Consider the following 23,877-nt stretch of genomic DNA (forward strand, 5'->3'; position numbering starts at 1 on the left):
ATATCTGGTCACGGCCTTGCATTTTAACTGTTAACATATATATATATATATATATATATATATATATATATATATATATATATTTCTCAATAAACAATAGTATAACATTTTGTACATGTTTTTCATTTGGTTTGTTAAGCACTTCCCTATAGTAAGCTGCATGTTGTAATGTAATAGCATTGTACAGATATGCCACTGAAACTGGTTCTGTCATTTGGTGCTACCTGTGGTTGTACAACATTTGTTCTACATTTTATGCTGAAACACCTGCCCAATTTTGTGGGTTTACTATTACAAAAACAGTAACTTGAAAAAAACTGAACAGTAAAAATTAGGTTTCCCAGAGCTTCTTAGCAAAAAAAACCCCAAAACCCTTGCTTCGTTTGACAGTCCTTCTTTATCCCCACCTCCCACCCCCCACTTTTAAACACATTACATTACCCATGCATACCTGTATATCAAATACACATCTTGGAACGACTGCATTACTAATTGTATATAGTATACTGTGTATGATACATGTACATTTACATTTCCTTGTTTGAAATAAAATTGTTCATAATAATATAAAATAAATAATTAAAAACTTAAGTGTTAGGGAAGTTTTGGAAGTATCTGGGAACTTCCTAATATTGTGAGTTCAGGTATTAAAATGTTGTTGCAAAACACTCATGTGCTTAGTTTAACAGCCATGGGATTTAGTGCTAACTACACCTCCCACTATCTATGTAAAAGTGCTAATTGTATTCCTGACAAGATTATTTAACAGCCTTGAGTTTTTATAGAAAGAGTACTGTTCAACAGTATTAAGCAAGGCTACACATAGAAGTGGACCTCAGCTTTATGTGAAAGTTGTTTTATACATTTTGTTGTATATTGACTATGGTATATTATTACCAATAACTACCATACCATTTATCCTTGTAATCTTTTCAATCACATTACAAACCTCTAAATTAAAATAGCTCAAACCGGGCTGTGTTAAAGTACTCTAGCTTAATTCTATAGCTTATTATTAGGGGTTCTATATTTTTCCAGTGATTTAATGAAGTGCCTTGGTCCTTATTATTTTCATGGTTTTGCATGGCTACAAGATAAGAATTGTGATGATCATCACCACAAACAAAAGGGTCCACTAGGGAATTTAACAAGAGATTGTGCACTGGTTCAAATAAAGAAGATAATGTCCACAAGCATTTTTTGAATATTTATTATTTAGACTGAGGGAACAGCCTTTTGTACAGCACAAATTGCATAATATCTCAAGATACATCCTGTGTACAACCACAAAACCATGACATTATTCTTTTTTTGTTTGTTTGTTTGTTTTTGTTTTTTTTACACAGATTGAAAACCCAGACAAGATAAACAAGCATATCTTTGTACAGTTATCATACTGCTTTAATTAAATTTATACTTTTTTTTTTTTCACATAGAACCTGGAAGCAAAAATTATATTAACAAACCACCAACAAAACATGCAACATCCAATGTGAAAACATTGAAATTCTCCTGGAACTACTCAAGTTTTTTATCATTATTATTTTTTAATTGTATTTATTTATTTTATTTTTTGTGTTTTTAATAAGCAAAACTTCAGGTTTGCTGTACAGATTCTGATAGGTTGACAGCACACACTCTATTCAGCCAATTAAATATTCACCTGAGCACATCACTAGACAACTATACAGATACAGCCAAAGAGAATCCGTTTTTCACATTCACATGCTCAATGCCAGATCAAAGTAATAAATATGTAAATCTCTTCTGGTAGAAAAAATGATATATATTTACAAGGTTATAAATAAAGAAACCACATTCTCACAATTCACAATAATCATAAGACTCCTTGGTTTCCAGTTCACCAGAAAACAAGAGAGCTTTATGAAAACTAAATATGGAGCACACATGAAAATTTAAGAAGATCAACCATATCATTCTATATAAGGAAAAGCAATATTTAAATTGTGGATACAAATCCTCAAATAATATGTATGGTAAGTATTGGCTGTTATAAACATTTGTGAGTTTGTTCATTTCTAAAGTAACTAATATTTTCTGAATGAAATGTTCAACTGATAAATAACTAGGAAACAGATACTGTAAAAAAATACTGTAAAATGCTTCATGAAATGACGAGCAGCCAATAAGAAACTGTGCACTGAGAATGTAGAGGAAGGAAGCGTCTCCTTAATTTGAGTACTGAAAAGCAACTAAGCCACTTACAATGGTAACTGTAAATCCACATTATTATTACAGACATTGTATGCATATCTTCTCATTAATAGGTCGGAACAGTTTGTAAACAAATATTTTGTGCTGCTGTTGCCCCAAAACGTGCCCCTTTCCTGTATGATTCCAGAATCAACTCTTCCTCTTCAATTGGTACCACATGAACGCAATATAGGAACACCTTTGTGAATTGGAGAATATATTGCATGCAATAACATACAATGAAAAATACAAAGTATAACTTAAATTTAAGTGCACAAACTCCATGTACAGCTTTTAAAACTTCAACCTGGCAGGTTAAAAAAAATAATTATTTAGAATAATATACAAACAGAAAGTAAGTTAATTCTCTATATAAGATTAGTTTGTCCAGACATAATGTTTGCTTATGTTTCATTTGTTAATAAAATGCATTACAAGCACAATGTCTGTTTTGCATAGAATTACTCCAACAGAACCTATGAATTTGGTTACAAAAAATTAGGTTGGTACATGTTGTAAGCATATTTTACTTTTAAACCAACCATGTGCCTTTTAAAACTGCAAGAGCATAGCTGACAACTTTATTGATATTGTATTGATTTGAAAGTCTCAGGTCTCGTAGCACTGTGCCATAGAAGGCCAGTCAGATTGTTATTCAGTGTGCAATACTGGGTCTTGTCCTCTTATATCATAGGATCATGGCAATTATCCCGACCCGTTTAATTAATTTCATGAAGGATAATATAGAGACTTTCAGTCTCTTTAAAATTAATCTAGAACTGAAACATATTGGTCATTTTCGAAGAAGTTTATATTTCTTCCACTAATTTATTAAAAGCACTCACTGCAAATTAAAAACTTGGAGACTGCTTTTCTGCAGTAGCACATATACTGCACTTACTGAAGATGTGAAATACCAGGAGATACCTTCTGCTTCTTGGAGAATTTAAATGTCAAAATGGGATAGAACTGGTCTAAACAGACCACAAACACATATTTACCACTTGCAGTCTAATCACGTCTACAGTACAGTACAGTTTTATACAAGTATGGCTGGGAAACAATAATAGAAAACTACTTTGTCACAACATTAATTATCTGAGTTCTATAACTGCAAAACACTGTTGTCAGGGGCATGCTGCATGAGGGTCCCAAGCTGCCACTTCCTGGCACACAATCACAGATGATTATTTTTCAACCACACAGTGATGATTCCATTTTTGACAATTCCATGAAAACCATTGGCAGCTTTTTTTTTTCTTTCTTTTTTTACACTGGCAACCCTAGAGCTGCTTCACACCCTTTAAAAACAACAGGTCCTGACAATTGTAGTATTAAAGTGAATAATGGCAAACAGCCCTTCAAATTCTGCATTTGTTATCTGCTTGACAGGGTTGTATATCTTTTTTTGTAAACCTTAGACCATAGTTGTGTCAGTAAATCATGGAAAGCTCATGTCTTTACTTTTTATGAGGCCATTGTTTTCCTACTATATTAAACTGTATGCAAATAATAAATATCCTACTTCCAAAAAACATTGAGATAAAATGGTAGCCAAGCTGTTATGTAATGCAGCAGAGGTTCTCTAGGCTATTTTTTTTTTTTTAGCAAAAACCTTCAAAAAAATAAGCATGGCCTTAAAAGTGCTTAGGGTATTGAAAACCCACCATGGTAATCCCAAACATAATATACCAAAACACTGTGTTTTGGCATATCATGCTTTGTCTCGTTCAGCATTGTTCATTTTGTATTATAAAATGGCTTCGGAAGAGTCCAGCCATCTGATTCACTAGCAATATTCCATAGGTGTGTAACATTACAGTGTGAACATACAGTAGGGTCTGATCAAAGCTGTTTTTAAAAGTAATAACAAACAGCCTTTGTACTGTAATATACAGATGTTTCAGGTGTTGCTTTACAGTGCACATTCTCATAAATACTGCTATAGTATACCCCCAACCCTAGTTCAGGGTTTTCATTGGCATATGAAACCCATTGATTCTGTATTTTCCTATGTCATATATCTGTACTGTAGAATACTGAATAAACTTCATCTGTACTTAGAATGAATAGTCCTTAATAACATGAGGATGCCATCCAGGAATGTATTATGTGAAAATGCAGTATGTTTGACATTTGAGGGGCTACTCCTTTGAGGCGATATGCATTTAATAATTTGTGTTAGTAAAGAGAAAAATAAATGACAACCTGACCTATGCTTAAGACATAAGTAAACATTGATTCAAATCTGTAATAGAAAATATTTTTCTTCGAACAAATGCCCACTATGTTGCAATTATTAAGTATATAAAAAAACAACAAAAAAAAAAACAATTACATTGATTCCACGTGTCAACATCAATTGGAACACCTAGTAAAATGCATTAAAACCCCACCAATAAATCAGTTCTCATTGTAATAGTTACTAGAATGCCACTTCTAAAGAAACTACACCTGAAAGCTTTGTTCCTGTCGTAATCTTTGTGCAATGCATTAATGACAGCTCTAGGTGTCAAGAAACGCACCTTCACACTATTCAGGAGTGCAATGTGCAAATTCTGTCTTGTGATACCCTGCACAAGTTTATACTGCATAAAATAAATATCTCCTTTGTGCCACACAGAGAACCAACTTGCTTCCCTGCCACCTTCCCATAGTTCTTTCTTCCTTGCTAGTTAAGTAAGTCACTGATGTTAAATGTGATTTTAAGTTCCATTTATTTTTTGAAAGTACCTGTTTTTGAACTTTAAAGGTGTCATATTCTGTAACTCTTTCTTCACCTGGCCTCTGTGAAGTGTGGCAGCCTCAGTATGACTGGGACTTTCTCTCCTCACCCTTTTGGTGGTCTACTAGTAGCTAACAGTACAAAACCAACGAACCCGGACATCATCTTTCCTAAGGAACAAGATAAATGTTGTGTAAACATCCTGAACAGCTGTTATGCGTGACTTTGTGTGGAGCTGACCAACAGTTTGTGCCAGTTAACCACTTTTTTCCTTAGGTCCACTTTGTCAAGCCAGATGTAGGCCTCTCCAATCAGAGTCTTCTTCATGAACTTCCCTCCATTCGAAACCAGAAACATCTGCAAGGAAAAAGGTTGACATTATCTTAGTTTAGTAGATGTAAAACAGTCACAATTAGTATTTCTATGTACAGTAAGGTAAATGCTGCCATCTATTACCCAGGTTTTAATCCACCTCACAAATTACTTAAAGTTGATTAGCTTTCTTTCCTCAATTATTACAATGTATTACAAAAATAAATAAAAATCTGCTATTGCTATTTAAATAAAAGTGGTAGCAAAACTGATTTCTAAAGAGGTAAAAAAAATATAAGAATTCCGACCCATATTTTAAGCCTTTTTAAAAATTAGAACTGTGATATTACAAAATGTTGGTCACATTTTAAAATAATGGCCACCAGTCTGTATGAATTACAAATGAATAGCTGCTATTCCTACAGTGCCATTGGATTTTTTTTTCTCCAATAGAGAATTACTGACTTGCTGTAATGTATCCTGCCTGTTCCTAAACAAACAGAAACTTTGATTTTATTTATTCAAACAATGTTATCATATTTTCTTTTTAAGCCTATGTGTTTAGGACCAGGCGGAATACATTACAGCAAGTCAAGTATGTGCAGTAATACCCTCGACCCAAAAATAAATGTTACAGTTACCTGGATAGAGTGCCCTGCTGGATTCATGCTGAAGCGAAATGTCTCATTAAACGAAGGCTCACGATCATGTCTGCACACTCTCGTCTTCTTCTTAATCACTCTCTTCTGCGTCGCTACGTTGATGACGTACAGCTTCACGTACAAATCTGCAACAACAGTGGAGAAGAAAATGAAGGTCTGTGGATGAGTTCTGCACCATTATATTGATTATTATATGAAAGCTACAGATGTACAATGTAACACTTTTAAAACTGTCTTGTACTGTATTTATTTTAAGTTATTGTTCAAATTAGGTTGAGCTGTTGTATCAAAATGTTTTCTAAAAATGTTCAAAAATGACATGCACAGTCTGTTCTGAAAATGAATTTTAGATTGTGTACATTTACAGTACTTTACTATGTTGGGGAACGATACTGTATATCTGGGGTCACTACTCAGCTGTTTATACATGTAGGGTACCACAAACCATTCCAAACTGTCAAATGTTTCAGATTCGATACAGTATATCACTTTGCATTATATATTTGTATTTTTTTTTTTCAATGATATGTGTCCTTAAGAATCATGTATTGCTGTTTAAATTCTCCAGAGTAGTTTATTTTTGAGGGAGTCTCTAAGCAAGACTGAAGCAAGGTCTAACTAAAAATGACCACTGGGAGTGCACTTGGGCTGTGCACCGGTCATTTCTGTCAAATTACCATTGCGTACCTGAAGTGTGCCCACATATCCATGAGAGCAGAAACAGTAATATGTTATGATTAAGGACATAATTAAGAAGAACAAAGAGATAATATACATATACGTATATAAATATACATTTAGCCTTTTTAAAATAAACAATTAACAGATTTTATTGGCATTTTTCATTTAACAGCCTAATGGTTTACCTGGTAGATGATCAGGGGATTTAAATTTATAGGTGATGTTTCTACATTGAAGAATTTCCACTACAAGCTGTTCTCCCTCAGTCTTCATTTCTTTCTTCAGGGCAATTTTAATCTCCCCCATAATTTGGGTTTTACCTATAGAGAAGATACAGTTTGGTTAGTTATTAAGGGCTCAACAGTAAAAACCCAATGGGACAAGTGCATTACAATATAATTATTTATGGACTTAAGAGTACAGTTAGGATGTTACATCCCACTTCATCCACAAAGGCAACATTTTAGACAATAAAAAATATTAAATTGAACAACTGTCTATTAAAAAGATTTGTTTTAAAAATATCAGCGGCAACACAGCTAGTAACTATTCTGCACTTATCTCTTACACTTAAAGCAAAACACTTGTGTCATATCTTCTCAATAAAGCAACTACAGTAATTTCGCTGTTGAGAAATGTTAACTAATTTTTATTGTGTGAATGATTGTCTTGGCTGGTATAACAGACTTTATAAGGACAACTTACTATAAAGGCATCAGAAAAAAAACAACAACAAAAAAAACAGGGCAAATACAGAAAAGTATGACCCAAGATATGTGTTACAATAGTACATCATTACCACGAGAAATATCTTGCAAACCTATATAAATACTGTATATTTGTATGCTTAATCTTGTATTTTTGTTTTTAAAACAAATGGCACAAAAGTCTCAGACATCCAGGCAACTACATGTTCAGCTGCTCGGGTGGAAAGGGAACCCAACAGATATGCAAACTTAGTACAGTTTGCTAATGAGGTTTCTTGTGCTATTTGTACAGATAATCTGTACTTCTTGCTCTAGGATTAGGTCCCTTAATCAGCTCCAGAGAGCACGCCCATGGATTGAAGCAGCTCAGTCCCACTGGGCACCATCTGCACAAGTTTATTATGTCAGCTATTTAGAGTTATGATCATTTTACTGCAATGGAACCTAAACAAGCAACTAGCTGTTCCTTAAACTATTGCAAGCCAATCACTATGATTTAGAGGAGGTGGTGTTGTGGTGTTGTTGTGAGGAAGTGTTATATTTCTATAAATGCATTGCTGGTAAACACAACAACAAACTATAGCATGGGCTTTTATATGTATTACTTGAATGCAGATGCTCAGTAATGGTTTGATTTATGTAATAATGAAACCAGTTACAATAAATGTATTAATTCGCACGGTTGTATTTTAATGTTTCAAGTAATTTAAAAAATGTCACATGACATCTGCCACTACCTTCAGATTATGAGTAGCCACATTTCTGAGTTATAAGGAAAAATAAAGATTTATTCAAAAATATGCTACATAAAGATCACTGTTAAGATCAAGCTATTTTTGAGTATTCTAAATACATTTACGGCACTATTTGTAAGACAGACAGCAACTGAATTTTTAATAAGTTCATGTAGTACCAAAATGTGTCCACAAGATGGGGCTGGTAACAAATGTAGCAATGGCAAAGAAATTTAAATAGTTCGGCTTCTTTGAGACTAAATTAACATGTTGCAGGGACACATCTGCCTAGGGCACATCTGAACAGTGTAGGGACCATTTTGTGCATATCTGCCACATTTTTAAGCCTCATTACCTGTGCCAAGAATAACTGCAGAACAGAACAATATGAAAGGTTGGTGCTCTGTCATAGTCTACGTATCTCACCAGGGAGTTTGAATCTTAGTTTTAGGATTTATTCAGAGTAAGTCAGTAAACTGGAACAGCAGCATTTCATATTCTATATAATTAGCCTTGCATGGCACAGCAGAAGTACACAGATTAAGTGCATACTCTCGTAAATACTAAATGCAGCGATGGTGCATTTGCTTTTTGAATTTGTATAATTATGAGTCAGGAATCAGGACTGAGTTATCCAATGTTTTATTTTTTCTGAAATAATTGTGTCTCACCAGGTCTTGCAATTAATAAGTACAATTTTAAGAAGCAGCTAGACTATCAGTAGCCTCTGTGAAATCAAGAAGAGCTTTCTTCTCAAGAACAATGATAAGCCAAAGAGCCGGAGGCAATATTTAACCAACACATTACCTGCCTGTAGGAGCTCAAAAGTTTATAATATGTCTATTTTAAAGTGAATATTTATAGGTGTGGAAGTTTAACAAAACAGAGCTTACCGTTGTTTTGTTTAAGATTCCTAGTACTTTGATTAATTTCTTTAGGCTTGTATATTTAATTTTAGCATGATAATTATTTTAAACATCTCTCCTCAGACATTGTAAACTAAATATCCCCATCAAGCATGGCTGTGCAATGTTTCTTACTCTGACATAATGTTTTCCTGACCCCAAGCAAAGCCATGGTTACCAAGTGTAAATTGACCCCTTACTGAAGTCTGTAATGCCCCTAGTGCATTAAACCCAGGTTACCATAGAGATTGGGAACAGACAAATAGGCTACACATCTCTTCAGTCACGTAAAGGCCTTCTGCAACACCCGTCACTAAAACGGCCACATATTTGGTATTTAAATAATGGCTAGTTTAGACACAAGTGCTGCAGAAGGCATTTTTATTGCCCCAGTTTACCAAATCTACAGTCCCTGTTGTCAGATACCACCTATTCAGAAGACTGCCTGTTTACTTGAAAAAAAAAGGAAAATACATTTTCTTATAATAATTATGTTGTGGCATGAAACCATCTACAAGCAAAACACACATCAATCCTCACTAAGCTATAACACAAGGTGTCAACATTTAGAAACATTCTGTCATTTATACATGACTCACCAGCGTCCAGTGCTATCAATTAAGAAACTAATTGCTTTATGCACACTAATAAACTGCAAGTGTTTTTTTAGCTAAATGAAAAGTTGTTCTACATTGCATCTATACTATAAATAGATGACAGTTTGACAACCTGTAAATTCGGTTAATACTTTATTTTGTAACAGCAATTTTTAATAGGTAATGTGTTAAACATTTTTTTAAAAATGACCCTGTCACCATGCAGTCTAGGCTATGGCGAATGGATTCTTGAAAATCCATACAATACAGAATGAGCCTGAATTGGCTCAGTTTCCTGAATAATCAATCTGTCTTGCAATCTGTTATACAATGACATTAGAAATGTGTGTAGCAAAGGAGAAGCCATACTAATGGGGAATTTAACTTCCCCCAAATAAAATGGGAAAACCCGGTGGGAAGCACGACAGCCGAAATTGAAAAGGTAGAAATGACAAATGCTTCCTAACGCAATTTGTCAAGGCACCAACTGGAGGAGGGGCATGCCTTGATTTAGTCTTTTCAAATAACGAAGACAGAATAACTAAAACAGAGGTATCAGAACCATTGGCAAACTCAGATCACAACATGGTCTCATTTGAAGTGCTTTTTAAAACTCCCAAAGTAACGATTAAGCTAAGGTTTACAATTTTAAAAAGGCAAACTATGAAGGAATGAAACAGAGACTAACAGAAGTAGACTGGAGTAAAACAGAGAAAACATCCACAGAAAAAGGATGGCTATTTTTCAAAAATACTAGAGACGCAGAACAATTACATCCCAAAAGTAGACAAATCAAAATGTAAAACAAAATGACCAAAATGTTTTAACAGATAAATGAAAAAAAATATTCAGAGAAAAAAGGTACTTTAAAGAGAATTTAAAAGGGACCAAGAACAAAACACGCAGAACTGCAAACGCAAGTCAAAAAGGAAGCTAGAAAGACCAAGAGAGAGATAGAAATGAACATTGCTAAGGAGGCTAAAACCAATTCCAAAAGGTTTTTCCAATATTATAACAGCAGACGAACATTAAAAGATACAAATTGCAACATCAAAGATGAAGAGAAAAAAACAGCAAATATATTAAATGATTACTTTTCACAAGTTTTTACAAAGGAGAATACGCCCCACCTCGACCTGGTCCTATCCAGTTTCAAAGAACTTTAGCATAACAGAGGCAGGTAGTGTTAAAGAAACTAGGAGCTCTTAAAATAAACAAATCCCATGGGCTGGATGAGATCCTCCGATTGTACTCAAAGAAATGAAAGAAGTTATTTACAAACTACTAACCAAGATCAACAGTCTCTTGACACAGGGGTTGTACTGACAGACTGGAGAATTGCAAAAGTAATACCGATCAACAAAAAGGGAGACAAAATCGAACCAGGTAATTACAGACCAATAAGTCTCACTTCTATTATATATAAACTTACGTAAACTATAATAAGATTCAAAATGGAAAATTACCTATATGGTAACAGTATCCTGGGAGACAGTCAGCATGGTTTTAGGAAAGGGAGATTGTGTGTAACTAACCTCCTTGATTTTTTTGAGGATGCAACAACATTATTCGACAATGGATAATTGCAAAGCATACAACATGGTTTATTTAGATTGAAATTTAAACTGAACGCAGTAGGGATTCAAGGAAATGCATGCACATGGGTTAGGGAGTGGTTAACATGTAGAAAACAGAAAGTACTGATTAGTGGAGAAAATGGAGCAAGGTAACCAGTGGAATACCACAGGGATCAGTATTAGGTCATCTTCTCTTCCTAATCTACATTAATGACTTAGATTCTGGTTCAGAAAGCAAACTTGTTAAAATTGCAGACGACATAAAAACAGGAGGAGTGGCAAAAACCATTGCAGCAGCAAACGCAACTGGGCAGACACATGGCAAATTACATTTAATATAGAAAAGTGTAAGATACTGCACACAGGCAATAACAATGTCCACTATAAATACCATATGGAAGTGTGATAGAGTCCTGGTAAACTTGCCTCAGGTAGCCGAGGAGAACACAGACGAGACTGAGATAGAGATATTGACGTTGATACGCCGACACAGGCGCACGGGATTTTATCAATAAACATAAACAAAAAGTAAACAACAATGTCATGTGACGCTACCAGCGATGGTAGCGCACAGAGGACGATACACGACTGTACAAACACTCAAAAATAAAAACACAATACAACAAACTATAAATCATAGGTGCCGTGAAAACGGCAGGCCTTGCAGCAGCCCCGATCACAGCGATCGCTATGTTTTTATATTAACGCTCTGCCGAGACACGCCCACCTGCCTGCTGGAACAGCTCATTGCTTTCAGCTGCTGCTCCACGCAGACAGGTAATCGTCCACGGCGGAGCGCAACATCAGTTAAACAATTAATGAAATCAATTTACAACAAATAATGCAAAAATATACAATAAAACTACATATTTCCCCATGTGTAGGGCTTCCGCCCTGCCACATATCCTCCCGCTCAGAATGGAACCCATAGGGGTCCATTCGACAATTTTTATATATATATTTTTAACACACAAACAAATCACAAGGGTGGGTGGGAGGGAACACTGGAGCCAGCAACAACAATCAACACACGCCAGGCTCCAATGTTAGCTTCCACTCAAGCATCAAATCCATCAGCGTCACTATAATTATATTTCTAAACATTATCATTAAATCACAACTATTAATTATCAAAATGATTACATTTACCCCCCACCGTCACCATTATTTTCTCTCTCTGGGCTTTTAATCCCGGGGTGCCCGTCTAACCCCATGGTGACCCCCTAAACCCCGTGTCCCTTCTCGGGGCTCCTCTGCAGAGGGCAGCCCCTGCGGCGGTCAAGTCTTTCAAACTCTGCTTGCTGGTGAAATCACAGCACGGGAGTGATGGCTCCGGCAGCTACGGCTGGACCAAAGGCAGCAACACTCCTGCGTGCGTGTTAGTCCCATGACGTCAGAGAACGTGAGTGACGGCTTCAGCAGCAACGGCTGGACTGAAGGCAGAAACTCCTCAAGTGGTTGGCCCGCCTCCTCAGGCTCTGGGGCCGGAGCTCCACCTCTCTCTTCCGACGCTCGGTAGGACGCACCTCCCTCATTGGACCGTGCTCCTGCCGCTCGGGCATTCGGGCTGGACACTCCTCCCTCCCAGTCCTTCGGACACGAAGCTCCACCCTCTCTGACGCTCGGGTTGAAGCTGGTGGTCGTTGGCTTGCTCCTGCTCCCCCCCAAAAAAATTCAGGGGTTTGCTCCTCAATGTCTCTCTGTCGCGGGTCGATTTTCCATTGCGCAGGATACAGCAATCCCTTTCTGACACCAAATTGTGATAGAGTCCTGGTAAACTTGCCTCAGGTAGCCGAGGAGAACACAGACGAGACTGAGATAGAGATATTGACGTTGATACGCCGACACAGGCGCACGGGATTTAATCAATAAACATAAACAAAAAGTAAACAACAATGTCATGTGACGCTACCAGCGATGGTAGCGCACAGAGGACGATACACGACTGTACAAACACTCAAAAATAAAAACACAATACAACAAACTATAAATCATAGGTGCCGTGAAAACGGCAGGCCTTGCAGCAGCCCCGATCACAGCGATCGCTATGTTTTTATATTAACGCTCTGCCGAGACACGCCCACCTGCCTGCTGGAACAGCTCATTGCTTTCAGCTGCTGCTCCACGCAGACAGGTAATCATCCACGGCGGAGCGCAACATCAGTTAAACAATTAATGAAATCAATTTACAACAAATAATGCAAAAATATACAATAAAACTACATATTTCCCCATGTGTAGGGCTTCCGCCCTGCCACAGGAAGGTACTCAAATTGAAGAAGGAATCTATGAAGACCTAGGAGTTTATGTTGACTCAGAAATGTCTTCATCTAGACAGCGTGGGGAAACTATAAAAAAGGCCAACAAAATGCTCAGATATATTGTGAAAAGTGTTGAATTTAAATCAAGGGAAGCAATGTTAAAACTTTACAATGCATTAGCAAGACCTCATCTAGAACACTGTGTTCAGTTCTGGTCACCACGCTACAAAAAGGATATTGCTGCTCTAGTGACCAGAATTATTCCGGGTTTAAAAGGCATGCCATATGCAGACAGGCTAAAAGATTTGAATCTATTCAGTTTTGAACAAAGAAGACTATGCGGCGATCTGATTCAAGCATTCAAAAAGGTATTGACAATGTCGACCGAAGGGACTTCTTCAACCTGAAAAAAGAAACAAGGACCAGGGGTCACAAATGGAAATTAGATAAAGGGGCATTCAGAACAGAAAATAGGAGGCTCTTTTTTACACAGAGAATTGTGGGAGTCTGGAACCAACTCCCCAGTAATGGGATCCTTCAAGAACATGCTTGATGATATTCTGGGATCAATCAGCTGCTAACAACCAAACGAGCAAGATGGGCTGAATGGCCTCCTCTCGTTTGTAAACTTACTGTATGTTCTTATGTTCTAACTGGTTCTTAACTAAGAAGATAGCCTCAATTATTTAACTGGTACTTTTAATCTATGTTACTAAACATTTTTCTTTGCTGTGTAACTTTTTATGCCATCATATATTTTGAGGCATGTCAGGAAAGAAGCCATGTTGTGTGTTTCTTATGCCCTGTGTAAGCATGGCCATTATAAACCATTTTTCATGCTGTCTGAGTGCAGTGCCAGGCCTGTGTAAGAGCATTTTACTTAGATCCAATTACCTTGCCTTCGATCATCTGAGAGATACTGCAGCAAATTCAATTATACAGCCAGCGCTGTCTGTTCACTTCAGATACAGAAATCGCAGCCTTATCACAGAATGCATTGCATTTGGACATCAAGGTAGACTGTACGTAAAACAATACAAGTAAAACTGGTAGAGGCAGAGGCATAGGACTGAGTAGCAGTCCTGATAATTATCCTCTGCTGATGATGAAATCCCCTGTAAAGGAGATATAGTAAAGGCGGTCGTACGTACTTACGTCACACGTCATAATTTACCCATATATCTGGAGAACTTATTTATTCAGAAAAACACATTTACAATTAATTAATTAGATATACAGGCAACTACATTTTAAAACAAGCACACTTATTTGTATGTCACAAAACAATATCTGTTCCATATATAACAATATCTGTTTCCATATATCTGGAGAACCTCTTATTAAATTGTGATAAACATTTCATTGCTGTGTTTTATTCTATACTATTCTTTACATAATGTTGACATATTTCATGGTCATTCATCATCATTCATCATCATACTGATAGCTCTAATTTTGAATTTTACAGCCGTGCTTGTTTTATTAGGTCAAGACTGAGGTGCACTGAAGGAGCATGTAGAGAAGCTTGCATAGTGTATAGTGTATGTCCTCCACCAAGCATGACATGCACAAGCAATTTTCCTACACCTTATGAGCAACACAATTCCTATAGAAAATGAAAAGAAAAAAAATGATTGTGATGCCCTTATAAGTGGAAAATAGTAAAACATGGGAAGTTAATGAGCAACTCCAGGGATGAAAAGAAATGCCCCCTTCTATTAGAACTGTAAGGAACTGGCTTAAAGTAACAGCTTTTTTTACTGTAAAATAGCCCTCCTTAAAATACTGAAAGCAACAGTCTGTATATTGGCACAACAATGTTATTAGTCAATTTTAAACAACATTCTAAAAAAGAATGATCCATTCAAGCATGAACAAGGGATGCTGTCTCCTTTGAAATATCAAACAAGGAAACAATTATGCTTTCTTTGCGCCATGCCGCCTTCTGTTGGAGCTAAAGCAATTATTCACTGCTAGCGATTTCCTTTTTTTCTATTCTCACAGAGTATTTTCATCACAAAATACATTTTTTCATTGACAGATTCAGCAGACCGTTAGTCCCCAGACAGTCCCTGGACGTGATTCACATGTGGGTGTCAAAAGGCAAGTTGATGAGCCATTGTCACTGACTGTTAGCCAGATTAAAGTTACTGGTAGAGGAGTATTGTTTAAGATTTAGCTTTTAAAAAACTGCAATAAATTACAGAAAGCAGCTTTAGGAATATAGTCCAATACTATCCACCAATCACAAGGAGTCATGGGTGCATTCACAGGTCATCAAAGATTACTGAAACATCCTAATTGGTGGTCCAACCTTACATTGCTATGCTGTATATAATATCTCTGCCAGTATAATGGTATGCTTCTAAATCAGGTCAGCAAGTTGGACTTAAGAATTAGAGCACTTCAGTTCAGTCAAAGCTAAGAAGCCTCTGAGCAAGTTACAGTAGAGCTATAAAATGTTTTGTTCTTCCCTGTGGAATCAAAATGATAAAGATCACTGAAGCACACAACTCATAACCTGATGATATAGTTACAAAATAAATAGAACAAGTAAATCACAAACCATTTGTTTGCTAATCTTTATCTAAACTACAAAAAAGGAAAGTTAAACTTTTTCAATCTCAACTTTATTATCTAGGATTGGTTGCTGTTTTTCATGTCTGAGACAAAAGATAGATGTGTAGTGATGACCATGACCTTGCAATGTTATTTTTAGAATCTTCTCATGGGAATTGAGGGGAAATAACCATCCATATTTCAAAAACCTTTCTAACAAAATTATCAAAACGGTACATGTTTGTTTCTTCTCTTAAAACCATGAGTTCAATCAAGTTTGTAATGTCAATCATTTAATCTTCAACACTTCATCACTTAATATTGTTAATATATTAAAATAAAATAAAAATGTCTTGGTGTTGTAAACAATAAGCTATCTTTATGACTGGTGTTTCTATTTCTTTAATAGGAAGGACTACATAATACCCTACTGGACCTATCAACAGAGAAAATAAAAACATTTTCTAGAATCCTTACACAGGCCTGCCTTTTATGCATTTTTCATCTGATGAATTAACATAAAAGTCTGTAGTTTGTTTTAATGTACGCAATCAATTTGAAGAAAAAAATCCCCACAAAAGCACAATTATTTTTAGTGCATTAAAGAAAACTGCCTAAAATCATTGTCATTTTATCTAAACATATAAATAGGATTGTAATCTTTTCTGTACCTTCTGTTTCTGATAGGCCCAGTCCTTGTTGCTTCTCAGAACCATTTGGAATAGTCTTTCCCCTTTGGAAAACAGCATAATAAAGAGTTTAGTTGTGGAGTCTGTGATGAGATTTAAACACTCTGCAATGCAATAAACAAATGAATACAGATAAATCATTTCTTCAGAGAGATACATCATGTTGACCATCAATTCACAATTCACTTTTTTTCATATAAACTATCACTTTATAAAGTGAAAATGTGTTACAGTAGAAAAATGTAGGAGAAATATGGACATATTTTAGTGCCTGGAGACACTTCTTTAACAACCTATTTCATGGGGGTGGAGTGGAGGCGGTGTTAACAAATCAACAGGGTAGTAATGGACTTTTCAAAAACTAGTATGTGCTGTGATTCAGGCTTTTCATCATCTGGAATCTAATTATGCCGATGGGCGATTCCAGTGATTCCAGTTAGCCTCCTGCACGCTTAGCTTTCAATACTGCAGAATATTGATTTGAGTATAAAATGAACAGTTGAAGATAATGACCGACATAAGATATGCACTCAATTTAAAGGAGAGGGGATGTGTGTCACACAAAGCTTGTCAGGGCAATTTTAAAGTATTTGTGGCCCATGCAGTGGGTAAGTTATAAAAGTGTTTCCTGTAAAATGTTATCAGTGTAATTAATAGAAGGCTTTTTAATTTGAGATTTAAAGATCGAAGCAAACTGTATAGACAGTTTGACTATATATCTGAGTAGTTTGTTAACCAACAGGTATTTTTTATTTGCTATTCTTTAACTAACTGTGTAATAGAAGGATATAAGGACTAAGACAAATGTAAGGAACAACTTATTTCCCATCTTAAAAACAGGTGACATTTTCTGTTTTTAAATGTGTTTGCCAAGTAGGATGTCTGCCAAAGAAATAGCTTGTTTGAATTGCTGAGTTCATAATAATAATAATCATCTTCTTTACACATAACCCAGTTTTGTTTGTACGAGCATGGGCCTATTTAACAGGATGCCTAGCATTTAAACCCACTGGCAACACTGTATTTATTTAGAAGTGTCAATCTGCTTCTAAAGAGCAGCTACCTTTTTTCTTACTAAGAGAAAATTAACTTCCTTTTTACCTTTTTTAAAATACATATTATTCAAGCAAGTGTTGAATAAATGAGTGTGCCTTACCACAAGCCTGTCAGGTGGTAATATCCAGGCAGGTGTCTTGGTATGCTTGTAAAGTTGCAAACATTGTCATGCACCTTCATATAAAGTGTGACTTACAGTAGGTGTAGCTGAGCAGTGGGAGCCATGGCATTGTGGTTTCAAATCCCAATTCAGACTGATAAAGAACAAACTCAGTAGATTTACTTTTGCCTTAATCCTCCCCCCCCCTAAAATTGCAGTGTCCAGTTATTAGGCAAGCTCATGATCGCAATACTCACCCTGCCTTTTCTGTGATAGAATTTTTACAAGGTGGGACTGGGGAAGCCATTGCTTCAGTTCTAACCTACAGTACTACAATATTGAATGCTAGAGCAGTTAACACGTTTAGTTAGCCCAAGTGAACTTAACAATGCAAGGATGAAATAAACAACAGTACTTACATTCGTGGAGCAGGGAAGATGTTGTTTTCCCCTGCCGTGGCACTGCCTTCGCTGTCTACACTGTATCCACTGCCAAAGCTGCTGATGGATGAGGCAGTCGAGACAGACGAGTCAGTGGCTCTGTGGCTGGACCTTGCTGTACAAAGAGTGAACGGAATTTTAAAGTAAGGGATTTCAATCTATGGCTTTTCAATCTGTTTGCCATTGAAAAATGAAATTCTGGTGCACAGCTTAATTACAGTTTGGTAGAAATATGTTTTTGCTTTCAATCTGATCGACATCAGGGGATATTTTACGTTCCACACTTTCAATATTTAATATGCTGAACGTTTTCAGTATTTGCACTGACACACATCCTGCCCTCATTCAACCTAATTTAAAGAACTTGATCTGTGGGCCCAGAGGTCTGGAGTTAAAAAAAAAAAAAACTGCTGTAAAAATAAATCTAAAGTAACACGACAGGTTTAGGTGAAAAAGCAATTAGCCTGCTTGTTGATACTAAACGAATATGCATATCGGCAGAAACAAGTCAAAGGGAAATCTGTTTTACATTTGCCAAGAAATTCCATGCTGTACCAATCAGTCAGTTATTACGTTTCTTGCCAGTTGAAAAACAATGCGTGTCTAATGATGCATCATCACTAAATACAGAATACACATATAATCAGAGATGCTTACATAGACATACAAGCATGTCTATAAGCATGTTACCTCCTGCATACGCAACCACACTCACTCAAGCACACAGTTACACTCCTGTCCATAAACAGTAAAACAGAACAGTTCAGAATGCTTCAATATGATTTTAAGGGGTAGGTGCAATAGTCGCAAACCAGTTGCAAACGAGTCGGAAGTCTTGGGTGAAATGTACCAAATAAGCACAATGCTATTTGCGACTTTTTAGGGAATGTTTCTCAGCAGCAGTTTCTGTTTGTGGTTCAAGCATAGATGAATATGTAACTATGGGTATTCCTGCATACATTTGCAAAAAAGGGGTGAAGATAGTGCAAATGAGGGTTCTCAGATATTATAATGAGATGTACGAAAGCTGCAGGCAGTTACAACACTTACAATTGCATCAATTTGTTAAGAATTTTTGAAAGCATGTTATAAACAGCGCAATTGTTGCTGGCATTTCCCAGTCCGTGCATTTTTCTTGTGCATTGCCAGTTGTGCTCAATGCATTTTTGAGGCGAACAGCTAAATACCTATATGCAGGGTGTACTTACAAGCCTTGAAAACAAATTTCTATGACATTTCTGGTTTCCCCAATGTGTTGGGAGCAATAGACTGCACACATGTGCTGCTAACCCCTCCAGGATACGGACAGCATGCCCTACATGTCAACCTGTTCCTATCCAGTTTTAAATAACTTTAGCATAACAGAGGCAGAAGTGTTAAAGGGACTAAGAGCTCTTAAAATAAACAAATCCCCTGGGCCAGATGAGAGCCTCCCAACAGTACTCAAAGGAATGAAAGAAGTTATTTACAAACCGCTAACCAAGATCATGCAACAGTCTCTTGAGACAAGGGTTGTACAGACAGACTGGAGAACTGCAAACGTAATACCGATCCACAAAAAGGGAGACAAAACCGAACCAGGTAACTACAGACCAATAGGCCTGACTTCTATTATATGTTAACTTATGGAAACTATAATAAGATCCAAAATGGAAAATGACCTATATGGTAACAGTATGCTGGGAGACAGTCAACATGCTTTTAGGAAAGGGAGATCGTGTCTAGCTAACTTGCTTGATTTTTTTGAGGATGCAACATCGACAATGGATAATTGCAAAGCATATGACATGGTTTATTTAGATTTCCAGAAAGCTTTTGACAAAGTCCTACATAAAAGATGAATTCTCAAACTGAACGCAGTAAGGATTCAAGGAAATGCATGCATATGGATTAGGGAGTGGTTAACATGTAGAAAACAGAACGTACTGATTAGAGAAGAAACCTCAAAATGGAGCGAAATAACCAGTTGAGTACGACAGGGATCAGTATTATGTCCTCTGCTCTTCCTAATCTACATTAATGACTTAGATTCTGGTATAGTAAGCAAACTTATTAAATTTGCAGACGACACAAAAATAATGGCAAACACCGTTGCAGCAGCAAAGGTCATTCAAAATGATCTAGACAGCATTCAGAACTGGGCAGACCCATGGCAAATGACATTTAATAGAGAAAAGTGTATGGTACTACACACAGGCAATAAAAATTTTCGACCTGAAAAAAGAAACAAGGACCAGGGGTCACAAATGGAGATTATAGGGCAGCAGTGTGGAGTAGTGGTTAGGGCTCTGGACTCCTGACCGGCGGGTCGTGGGTTCAATCCCAGGTTGGGGACACTGCTTCTGTACCCTTGAGCAAGGTACTTTACCTAGATTGCTCCAGTAAAAACCCAACTGTGTAAATGGGTAATTGTATGTAACAATTGTAAGTCGCCCTGGATAAGGGCGTCTGCTAAGAAATAATATAATAATAATAATAATAATAATAATAATAATAATAATAATAATAATAATAATAATAATTAGGTAAAGGGGCATTCAAAACTGAAAATAGGAGGCACTTTTTTACACAGAGAGTTGTGGGAGTCTGGAACCAACTCCCGAGTAATGTTGTTGAAGATGACACCCTGGGATCCTTCAAGAAGCTGCTTGATAGGAGTCTCTGATCAATAAGCTACTAACAAACAAACGAGCAAGATGGGCCGAATGGCCTCCTCTCATTTGTAAACTTTCTTATGTTCTTATGAACATCTGTATAGGAATAGGAAACACCTATCCATAATGTGCAGGCAGTTTGTAATTGTGCACAATTTAGCACTGCAACCCTGACTAACTTCAATAAAAATTAACAGTATATATTTTGCTTATAGGCATCTAATAATAATATGAATTAGTGGTATAAAGCAAAATTTGTTGCTAGTCCATTGAAATTTCTTATTAATGAGAATTGACTGGCCTCCTGTAAGTATCATAACTTGTCAATGTGGCACCATGATCTATTTTGTGTTAATTGTCTAGGCTGCTAAGTTAATAATTAAAAATAAATAAATAAATAAATAAATAAATAAATAAATAAATAAAATAATTTAGTTTCAATTTAAAATAATCTTTTATTCGCATTGTACACCAATGTGTACAATGAAGTATCATGATTTATTTTGTGTTATCATACTGGTACCCTACAGGCTAAAGTAAAAAGAAAGTGTGCTAGGTGTTAATTAGATTTTATACTGTATAGGTGTACTGTACAGGTTTATATTTTTGTTGATAATGTAATGTGTAGTTTACCCAAAACATAGTGGTGTTATTTCAGTGCCATGATTTATACATTTAAAATACATTGAGCTCTATAAATTTATGTGTGTGCTATTGTATTGTATTTTTTTTAAACCCGAGACCTCCTAACAAAAATAACGTTGTTTTGATTCTTGGACCCTTGCATGTATAAACATTATCCTTCGGGCACCCTCTGCTGCAGAAAACCACAACTCAACTCCTGCTATTTATTTGAACAATGTCGCATGACTCTTGCATAGAGATCTCGCTAAGAAGACATAACAAATATTTAAATTAGTATATTTCGGCTCTTTTCCTTAACATATTTTCTCTTTGTACATACGACAGAATGTATACTTTGCGAACTGTCGCAACAAAAATGCAAATTGCGGTGTGTTTGCACTGCGACTGGTCCATCTTAGTACATCTACCCCTTAATGACTTAAAATGGCAAATAATTGCCACAGGGAGGTGATGGAAAGAGTTCTTAACTGTCTTTCACACAGCTTACTGAGATGTTTAAATTATTAACTTATGTTAATTTTAGCACCTATTGATGAAAGGTACTTAACCAAAAACATTTTTAAAGGTATTGGGTAATCTCATTTGCATGGATTACAATTTCTACTGTGTATTCATAAAGGGTTAGATGGTCTTAATAATTAATGATAGCTAACCAAAAATAGTAAAATAAAAATTATTCAAAAATGAATCTGATTAAGTTAAGGCTATTTCACTGTGGCATTGTTCGATACAATTCTCTGCACTGTTACAATGTTAGTAAAGAATTATGTACTGTGATATGAAATGTATGGCTTGCTAAGTAGACTTTTAACTGGTAATAATTCATTTAGGGTGGGGTTTCTAGGAAGGCTTCTACTGTATAAGCAGTTTCCAATATACTGTCAGAATGTTTAACTGATAACCATAAAATGAAAGTTGTGAGTTAACTTGTTATGCTGTATGAAAATACCATAAGGCTGAATGGAAACACACATTTACAAACATATATTCTTTAATATGTATGTTTAAGAAATACACAAAGACACACAGTAACACTAATGTAGTCAGTAAAAGAACATTTGTTTATGGCATTAGTAAACTAGTAAAAGTGCACATTCTCTATGAATTATTTAGGAAATACATTACAGGTGCACTCCACTCATAACAGATCCTGTTAGAATGGTTTACAACATATTGAGGAGGCATGTCCCTGCCAAACAACATGGGTTTTAATGGGGAATTGTTTATATATAAGGTACTTATGTTCGCAGTTACATACAGCATTTCGAACTGTGTTTACTACATACTTCGTTTATAAAGTATTGTGGTGACACAGGGCCGCTCTTGTTTTGTTTTTAACAGAATAAATGGACAGACTCAGGGATTACAGGTGCAAACAGGATATCCGCTTTTTATTCTCTAACATACGCTCGGTCTGTATGGGCTAAGACCACACCAAAACAACAACCCCCCCTATTATCTGGCTATCCAATCCTTCACTCCATGCCTCTGCTACCTCTGCAAGTTCAGTCACTCCTACTCTGTCAAGCTCACAGCCTTTACCGGCTCTTTCTCTCACTGGAGTCCATTATAAGTGGAGTTCACCTGTATACTGATTGTATTTTTAACTCTTTCAATGAGATTCGATGTGCACATTCTCACCTCCTTCAGGCTTGGGCGATCCTTCAGACATCACTTTCCTGATGGCAAGCTGACTTGTATCTTTGCTCTCTTTGGCTGGTGAAGGCAGATTGTCAGATTGAGTTCTTTGAATTGGGAGGACTCCCGCTATGCTGTGTCTGTGCTGCTTCTTGGCATGACTTGCCAGACCGCTTTTATGAACTGCTGCGGCAAGTGTGGGTGAAATGGAAACCCAGAGTATGTATCCTCACATGGAACCAGCTTAAGTGTTATTCATGCAAACAAAAGTGTTTCTGTATTTTGTTTGTATTTAGGTCAGTAGTGTTTAAAAAAAGACATCACATGCACAGCATTAAAAGGGTCGAGTTTTTCAAAACTGGCTGTTTGAGACATGCTTACATACTGTACATTATTTTCTGATTTAGGGGCTACATGCACCCAAGCATGGTGTTTATGGAAGAGATACTAGGGAGCTCTGTCTCTTCGGTGTGGGGGCTATACTTCAGTATGTTTGTACTTCCTAAATAGTATGTCTTTATTTTATATTGTATTTTAATATAATAGCAGGCTTAGTTTCTAAACTAGGGAACAGGGAGGCACAGGCAGGGAGTGATTGTTTAGAAACAAAAGGCCATGCATTACATAGTTAGGTAGAAATCAGGTGCCAGAGTTGGAGGAAATTTCCATTTGCTTTGTTAAATACGCAGGACTTCAATGTAAATACGTAGCTTGGTCAATTT

At 36.3% G+C, this 23,877-nt stretch overlaps 1 protein-coding gene across 13 annotated transcripts in view; it reads right to left on the bottom strand.

The window, feature by feature from the left end:
• Positions 1 to 1,194: 1,194 nt before the first annotated feature.
• LOC117419698 (protein piccolo-like) overlaps positions 1,195 to 23,877 on the bottom strand; it is a 109,155-nt gene continuing 86,472 nt past the window's right edge. For 6 of the 13 annotated variants that reach the window (XM_058985881.1, XM_058985880.1, XM_058985874.1 and 3 more), the window contains 5 exons: positions 18,198 to 18,333; positions 16,605 to 16,666; positions 6,780 to 6,914; positions 5,893 to 6,038; positions 1,195 to 5,296 (listed from right to left, as the gene is read on the bottom strand). In XM_058985881.1, coding sequence (XP_058841864.1) covers positions 5,153 to 5,296; positions 5,893 to 6,038; positions 6,780 to 6,914; positions 16,605 to 16,666; positions 18,198 to 18,333 — 623 coding nt within the window. In that variant the 3' untranslated portion in view covers positions 1,195 to 5,152. Of the gene's footprint in view, positions 5,297 to 5,892; positions 6,039 to 6,779; positions 6,915 to 16,604; positions 16,667 to 18,197; positions 18,334 to 23,158; positions 23,342 to 23,877 lie in introns of all 13 variants that reach the window. The other 7 variants (XM_058985871.1, XM_058985870.1, XM_058985867.1 and 4 more) reach the window with 3 other exon arrangements.

This window comes from Acipenser ruthenus, chromosome 14 (assembly GCF_902713425.1).
Source record: "Acipenser ruthenus chromosome 14, fAciRut3.2 maternal haplotype, whole genome shotgun sequence".
NCBI classification, from domain to species: Eukaryota; Metazoa; Chordata; class Actinopteri; order Acipenseriformes; family Acipenseridae; genus Acipenser; species Acipenser ruthenus.